The 7,654-nt window shown below is 34.3% G+C and overlaps 3 protein-coding genes across 3 annotated transcripts; 2 read left to right on the top strand and 1 right to left on the bottom strand.

Moving 5' to 3' along the window:
- The first annotated feature begins 338 nt into the window (after positions 1 to 338).
- Positions 339 to 1,616, top strand: LOC126659470 (F-box protein CPR1-like). The gene has a single exon (XM_050352761.2). It carries the CDS (start codon positions 358 to 360, stop codon positions 1,498 to 1,500), a length of 1,143 nt encoding a protein of 380 aa, XP_050208718.1. The 5' UTR covers positions 339 to 357; the 3' UTR covers positions 1,501 to 1,616.
- Positions 1,617 to 2,056: 440 nt separating this feature from the next.
- Positions 2,057 to 3,543, bottom strand: LOC126659472 (putative receptor-like protein kinase At3g47110). The gene is made up of 2 exons (XM_050352763.2): positions 3,457 to 3,543; positions 2,057 to 2,660 (listed from the first exon to the last, which is right to left on the bottom strand). The coding sequence occupies exons 1-2, from the start codon at positions 3,491 to 3,493 to the stop codon at positions 2,410 to 2,412; spliced, it is 288 nt and encodes a 95-aa protein (XP_050208720.1). The 5' UTR covers positions 3,494 to 3,543; the 3' UTR covers positions 2,057 to 2,409.
- On the top strand, positions 3,534 to 7,274 carry LOC126659471 (uncharacterized). The gene is made up of 5 exons (XM_050352762.2): positions 3,534 to 3,705; positions 3,798 to 3,914; positions 4,013 to 4,111; positions 5,796 to 5,979; positions 6,565 to 7,274. The coding sequence occupies exons 1-5, from the start codon at positions 3,679 to 3,681 to the stop codon at positions 6,918 to 6,920; spliced, it is 783 nt and encodes a 260-aa protein (XP_050208719.1). The 5' UTR covers positions 3,534 to 3,678; the 3' UTR covers positions 6,921 to 7,274.
- The last annotated feature ends 380 nt before the right edge of the window (positions 7,275 to 7,654 follow it).

Here is a 7,654-nt window from a genome sequence, read left to right on the forward strand (position 1 = left end):
TTTTTATTATTATTAGGTATTAATTTTAAATTTTGAAAAAAAAGTAGGACCATTTTGAATCATTTTCTATTAAAAACTATTTTAAAAAAAAACACCTTAAAAACCGGAGAGTGCATCTCTAATCAACATGGAAATAAGCAACTAATTTGGTTTAAATACCATTTTTAACTCAATTATTAATTAAAATCATTTATTATGATTTATCATGATTTATTACCAAATCATAAATAAAATAAATATTACTCTTTTTAAGTTTTAATTAATCAAATTAATAAAATTAATATATATATATATACATACAGCCCTGCCAAAACCCTCAAGTTATTGGTATCTGCGGCAACTCATAAGAAGAAGGCAATGGAAAAGCTCCCCGAAGCAGCAGTCGCGGCTGCCGCCTCAGACGTACCGATAGACGTTATTTGTGATATACTATCGTATCTCCCCGTCAAGTCGGTACTACGTTTCAGATGCGTATCAAAATCATGGTACTCTCTAATCAATGATTCTCACTTTAAAAAATCACATCTCCATCAATCACATGATCAGGTATTGGTTTCCCGAAGTCCGGACGAGCATTATAGTTTTCATGTTGGACCCTTTTTTGATGATATAGTTTCAGGAGAATCTACACCGACGGAATTACTCCTTACTCGTATTCCTAATCCTCAAATATGCAATCGCATGAAGTTTTTGGCGGCTTGTGATGGCTTGTTACTCGTGAGAAACTGTGATAATGACCTCTTAACTTTATCGAACCCTTCGACTGGACAGTTTCGTAATCTGCAGGATATTAAAGATGATTTTCCGTCGTCGGAGGGCATTCATTGTTACGACTTTGGCTATGATTCATCAACAGATGACTACAAGGTACTTCTCCGACGCGAGACATTGATTCGCTCGGAAAAGGGGAACAATATGAGAAGAGAGAATAATATTCTTTCCGTGAAAACAAATTCTTGGCATAAGGTTAAACAATTCACAATGTCTTGCGGCAAGAGGGCTGTAAATCTAAACGGGTCTCTGAATTGGCTGCGTAGGCACTATGGTGCAACAGAACAAGTGTGGAAAAGTGGTGTGATGCCCAAGATAGTTTCGTTTTCTCTAGCAAACGAGACGCTAACAGAGATGGAACATCCTTATTATTACGAATATTTCACAGTTATGGATATGAGTGTTTTGAAAGGATGTATTTGTTTAATAGTGATTGGAGAATCTACTGGCTCGTTCACCATCTGGTTAATGAAAGAATTCGGAGAGACAAGCTCGTGGACTAAGGTTATTACCTTACCAAAACTACGTGTCCTTAATGCAACTCTATTGACAGTTAATCATATGAACAAAACAGTTTTCGGAATTGAAAGACGTGGCGTTAATGGTGTTGACCTGTTGATTCTGAATGATTTAGAGGCAGAAGAAGACTATAAGATTGTTAAGGTTACCAATTTCCAAAGGAATACTCATCTAGTTACATTTTCAAGGAGTTTAATTTCACCAAATTAAATTATCAGCATCTTATTTGTTTTGGGATTAGAATTATTGTATAGTTATTCTATTTATCGTAATTATTACTTCAGCATCTTAAGGTCGGATCTTATATTTAATGTACAAGCTTAACATTGTTGCTATTGTTTGCTAGATATGTTGTTCATAAAATTGACATTCGAAATTCTGCATCTGTTCCAACACGCACCAAGTCATTTACCCATCTATATAATAATTATCTTCACCGATTTTCATTTTGGATATTGGATCATCTCGAGTGCTACTGATGGTCACTTGGGGAGTGGAATCTCTGAAACGGTGATCTTTATTCTCGTTTCCCACCTAAGCGAATATCAAGATTCCCAATGAATATGTTTAAACAGTTGAATGCATAAGAAAATAATCTAACAATGTCTATAAGGCCTCGAAAGATATTTCGACTTATATCTAACCATGTCAAACGGCTAGCGTTACTCAAATAATAGAGAAACGTCAGGTCATCGAGTTCTCCATTTTCAAGATTGTTATTATTAATAAAAATAATTAAAAGATCCAATATTTATAAGAAGTCCTAAAATAGTCAGGTTTTTTAGTTATTCTAATGTGTCAGGAATTGTCCCAACAAAATTGTTGATTGCTGCAGCTAGAAATAGTTCAAAGAGATAACAAGTCTCCAAGAAAAGGAGGGGGATTACCTGTCAGATTGTTTCTAGATATCGAAAGAAACCGAAGCTTGGAAAGAAGACCGAGCTCTAGCGGAACTCATCCTGTCAGCTTGTTTTTCACAAGACTTAAAATGCCAAGATCAGGACATCTAGAAAGATTGGATGGATTTTTCCAGTGAGTGAATTGTTGTAGAGATAGAGTGTTTGTAGTCTTCGAAGACGGCCGATCTCAGGAGGAATATCCCGGCTGAAACTGTTGTTTTTAAGGTCTAGAATTTTCAGAAAGCTCAGGTTTCCAATATGAGAAGAAATTGAGCCTTGTAGTTGTAAGGAATTTCGGTCTAAAACCGTTACCCTTTCGTGTCTGGCGACTGCACTTGACACCATACCACAGGCAGAAGTGTACTGAAGCATTCCATGAACTCACAACACTAAAAGGATCAGCAGATATTTTATTCCTGAACTCAAGCAAGGCTAGCCGATCCGTGTCGTTCGCTCCGATTGCCAATGTTTCTGAGAAAAGGAATAGACAATTAATAATACTGATAGTGAAAAAACATGAACTCAGAAGTTGAACGTTCCTCATAAGAATAAACTATGCAGATTGTTAATTAATGATGCAGAAGAGGAAATGAGATGTATAAATGGACCGACTGGAAATTTCTAAGCAATGAGTATTATTAATTAACTATATGATAAAAATGATGGAAATTTTGCAACCATTGATTGAATGTAAGTAGACAATTGCTAGCTTCTTGAGTACACAGAAGTCAACAGATTGGTGACTAGTATACCTGATCATTTGGCCAAATATTATCTTTTTAACTAGTCGTAAGGCCGGTTGCTTGTAGAGGTGGTGGCCGGCAGCGGAGTAGGGTTGTCTGTTCGCTTGAGGTCGTTTTCTATTATTTTTAGAAATTGTTTAATGAAAGATTAATTTGAAAAATGTTATAAATTTTAAGGTTATTTTTGAATCTTTTTTCAAATAATTTTGAGTGTAATAACTGCCACATAAATAAGTTAACGTCCAAATATTTAAAAGAAGAATGTAATTGTACACAAAATTAGTTTAAGTGCTTATGCGTGTTTTTACGGAAACTACAATGTTTTTTTATTAACTTTTGCCTATTTTTAATCAATAAGTTAATATATTAATAAATTATACAATTCAAATCAATGAGTTAAAAAACCGCGATAATCCAATCTAAAAATTAATTGATCGGAAAATAAAGAGTAACATTTTAATCGATTAAAATAATTAAGTGTAACTTAATAAATTTAACGCATAAATTCAGGAGCCAAAGTATACCTTTATCCAACCAGCATTCATACTCTTTGTCTGGCATGTAATCAGCACTGCATTAAAAATTTCCCGGACGATCACTTAACACACACACACTAACGATGACAGAACAACACAAAATTCATACTAAAAATGGAAACTTCAACATAATCAAACCTAACCCATCTCATTTCAAAACCTTCCCTTCCATTTTCTCGTCGCGAAAAAGCTCCGTTCTTTAGCACTTTAATGGCTCCGAGAGGACGACCCAGAAGGGTAAATCATTTCTTTGTTAATCTTTTTTATGTTCAATGATTATTTTTCACTGATGGGTTTTCATTTTTTTTGTTTTGGGTGGTTTTGGTCAGTCACCGGCGCCGGGCATGGGGCAGGGTCAGAGGAGAATGGATGCTGCTATTGATGCTATGAGGGGCTTTGGATTTGCTGATGAGATGATTTTCAGTACTATTAATGAGCTTCTTGAAGTGGGTTTTTGATTTTTTTTTGGTTTTGATTTTGGGTTTGGGTTTGGTTTTGGGTTCTTTGAAGACTGATTTTTGGGGTTTGTTTGTGTTTGATTTAGGTTTATGGAGCAGAAGGATGGCCTTTTATTGAAGAGGCTGCTTATAAAGTTTTGCTTGACACTATTCTTGAGAAAGTTGAGAATGAGACTGAAGAAAAGGTTGTTTTTTTATTTTATTTTATTTTATTTTATATTCTTGCTTTCTTGTCTTCTGTGTTCTTGATTTTGTCTCTTTTTATTATAATGAATTATCTGCTTGTTTTTGTTCTCATATGTTTTGGGCGAAATTGTGATGTGATGAACATCATGAACTTAATTTGTTAGACAAATTTTAAAAGGTTGTGTTGTGTGTATGAGTTGGGGTGTAATCGAGTCAAGTCGAAACACTGCCAACCTCGAGCTCGACTCTAAAATCTGAAGCTCGAAACTTGAACTGAACTCGACAGAGTTTCATTTCAGGAGTTCAAGCTCAAACTCGGTAGAATAACCGAGACTCGAGTTCGACTCGATTATCGATTTAAATATTTAAAAATTAAATTTTAATATAAAATTAAAGGTATATTGTAAATATATGTAAATATAAAAGGTAAAATAGTAGATTAACTAAAGCTTGATTAGGTTCACAAGCTTTCTAGTTGAGTATTTTGGAAATCGAACTCGACTCAATAATTAAATCGAGCTCGACTCAATATGAGTTGAGTCGGTTTTGGAGTCAATCTCGAGTAGCTCCCGAGTTGGCTCGATTCAGTTACGCCCTTATACATGAGACATTCACAGTGATTTGGTGAAAGCAAGCAAGCAGCTGTAGAACTTCTTGGGTGGAATGTTCAGGAATGTTCCAAAATTATACAAAATGACTTATAGGATTTGCAATTTGTGGAAAGTTGGGTCAAAGAAATGCATAATAAGCATGAGGAAATTTCAAATATATATAATTTTTTCATGCATGCCTAAATTGGGTTTCGATACCACCCGGGTATAGTCAGTTAATTTTCTGTACATGCTTTGACATTTAGGAGCATGTTTGATTGGCTTGATACCTATGTAGTGATAAGCTTGACGATGCTGACAAGTGAGAATACAGGATTTACTTTATTAATCAATTTTTGTGTGTGTTTGTATTGTCAGCCCCATAATTCTTTATGCTATTGTATACTTGTATTTGGGCCTGTTTATCGAAATTACACGAGAACTTTCTTCTCAAGATTCTTTGTTATTGCCTAAATCTACAGAATTTTTCCATAATAGCATGTCCCGCATTTGATTATGTTTCTTAATCTCTTTAAATCTTGTACTTCGTTCATGTTAATCCTATGTTATGATTCCCGTATACTGACGGTCTTTGAGCATCTGCTGTTTCCATGCACATTCATATAAAACTATAAAAGCTCATGTCTGCTGTACAATTTTGTTTTTGCCCTGCTCTGACTAACTCTTGAGCCATTTTTCATGGTCTTAAGTTTTAAGTTTAGTGTGTGAATTTCCATCTCAAGTTTGGACTACCAAAAGTATCTACTGCTTCATTTTCTCTCTGATGACGTTTAAAGTCTGCTGAGATTTGTTTTGGTGGATGATTTGTGTTAAAGACCGAAATCACTATTGCTGTTTGACTTATTTTGTGATGTTATTGCCAATATCAAGATGCAAAGTTTTAATGTTACAGAGCTGTTCATGAATTCTGACTTTGCCAATTTGTTAGTCCTTTGCATAATAAATAATTATTAAATATAGTACTGCCCTAGCAGCCACTGTTGTAAACTAACAATGATATCAAAAAGAACTCGTTCTGACATTGATCATCTTTCTCCCTTTCTTTTTCCTGCTCGCTCTCTTTTACTTGCAGGGGGAGGGTGGAGATGCAGACAATGTTAAAGCACTAGCTTCTGGGCCTTCAAGCAGCGCTGTTTTACCTGCACGCTCTAATGAGGAGGCTATAGGCACTGAATTACATACTAACAAGCTTCTTGAAGATAATGTGGTTCCGGCTATGATAAATGCAGACTCTGCAGAACCAACTGATGGATTTGGTATGACCTTTTTCATCCTTTATCAAAGCTTAAATTTTATATGCAAGAGTTGCATACTAATTCAACCTTATGCTGATTCTAGCTAGAGCTGTGCATAAATTGAACCAAAGTGAATAACCGATTGGTTGGACAGTATAAAAGTATTTTGTTTTTTTGGTTCAGTTAGGTTTAGAAAGTAAAAAAAAATCAGTTTTGGTACAAACTAAAATGAAAAACCAACCGAATAATCGAATTGACAGGTTGGTTTAGTTAAAATATTTTAAATTTTAATAAACTAAGTTCAGTTCAATTTTGCAAAATATTTAAAAAAATTGTTCGCTTCGTTTCGAATGCACAACCATAATTCCAGCCTCCTTTGTCTGTGATTGTATATTCTTTTATGTAGTGTATAAATTTGTCAATGTTACCATAATTGCTCGGATAACTTGTGGATTATTGACAACTTGTTAAATAATCATTCTTTAGATTCTGCTCTACTCGCTGCAACAACATTCAAAAAACAGAAATCTTATCTTGAGCAGATCAGATTCCACAAAATCACTTAAATTTATGCTTTCATTACGTGTTACTGCTTGTTTTTTTCAGAACAGATTCCCCGTCCGCCACATACTGGAGGAGAAGAAAGCAGCTGGAAGGACATCAGCTTAGATCAAGCCTCGAGGAAGAAAGAAACGAGCAATGCTGGAGGAGCGAATCCTACGAATTCTCGTGCTGTTGAGAAACTCAGGATCAACAGTTCTTCTGTTCAACGAGTTGACACACTTCCTAAACGTCAGCGTAAGCCTTGCTATGGATGGCTCAGTGGTAGTGATGATGAGTCGGATATTGTGGAACTAACACCAGCACCATTACCAGATAAGCTAGCAAAATTGCTCCCTCAAACAAATGTAGTTCGCAAGAATCGGAAGAGAAGATGGGATGTAAGGCCTGAAGATAAGTAGACTTATCGAGAACTACTTTCAGATTATTGCAAAGAGTAAGTAAAACTTAAAGCTCGAAGTTTGCTCTTGAATGTTTAGAGTTTTGTATATCCTTAGGCTAACATGTAAGTAAGAAACATCTAAAGATAGTGAATAGTTGAATAGTCTATTATTGTTCTATATAGTACGGAAATGGAAATGCTTAACGGGAAACACCGAAACCAAAAAATGGAAAACACCATCTTTTACTAGATTACGTTATAAATATAGAATTTGGAGTTTCAGAAATGTCTCCGGAAGAGGAAATGAAATATCGAAATGTAGAGTCCGGGATGTTTTCGTGAAACATAGTTAAATGTTTGAGCAATTTAGTAAGTTTGTGAAAAAAATCTCAGTTATGCAGTTAATTTCTGTTATGTTAAAATTCCTTTATGTTAAAGGTTTCTTATACAGAGAGAAGATTAACAGCCCCTTTATAAAAGTAAGCTTATTCTTTCAAAACCAGTGTCTAGATGGTGTTCAATTTACACTAATTGGTACATTTTATGCAATTAAATGATTAATTAAGTGACTTAAATAGTGTGTTTAGTTCAAATGAATTTTATAAAATTCTATGAAATTTATTTATACGAATATTGTTCTTTTTTTATTTTAGAAATTTATTTAGTAATTTTAATTTTAAAGTTTGTTTAGAATTGATTGTCTGTATTATATCAAATGAATTTATTTACTAACAATAAATATATCTATAAATA

Source organism: Mercurialis annua, linkage group LG8, assembly GCF_937616625.2.
Source record: "Mercurialis annua linkage group LG8, ddMerAnnu1.2, whole genome shotgun sequence".
Classification (NCBI taxonomy): domain Eukaryota; kingdom Viridiplantae; phylum Streptophyta; class Magnoliopsida; order Malpighiales; family Euphorbiaceae; genus Mercurialis; species Mercurialis annua.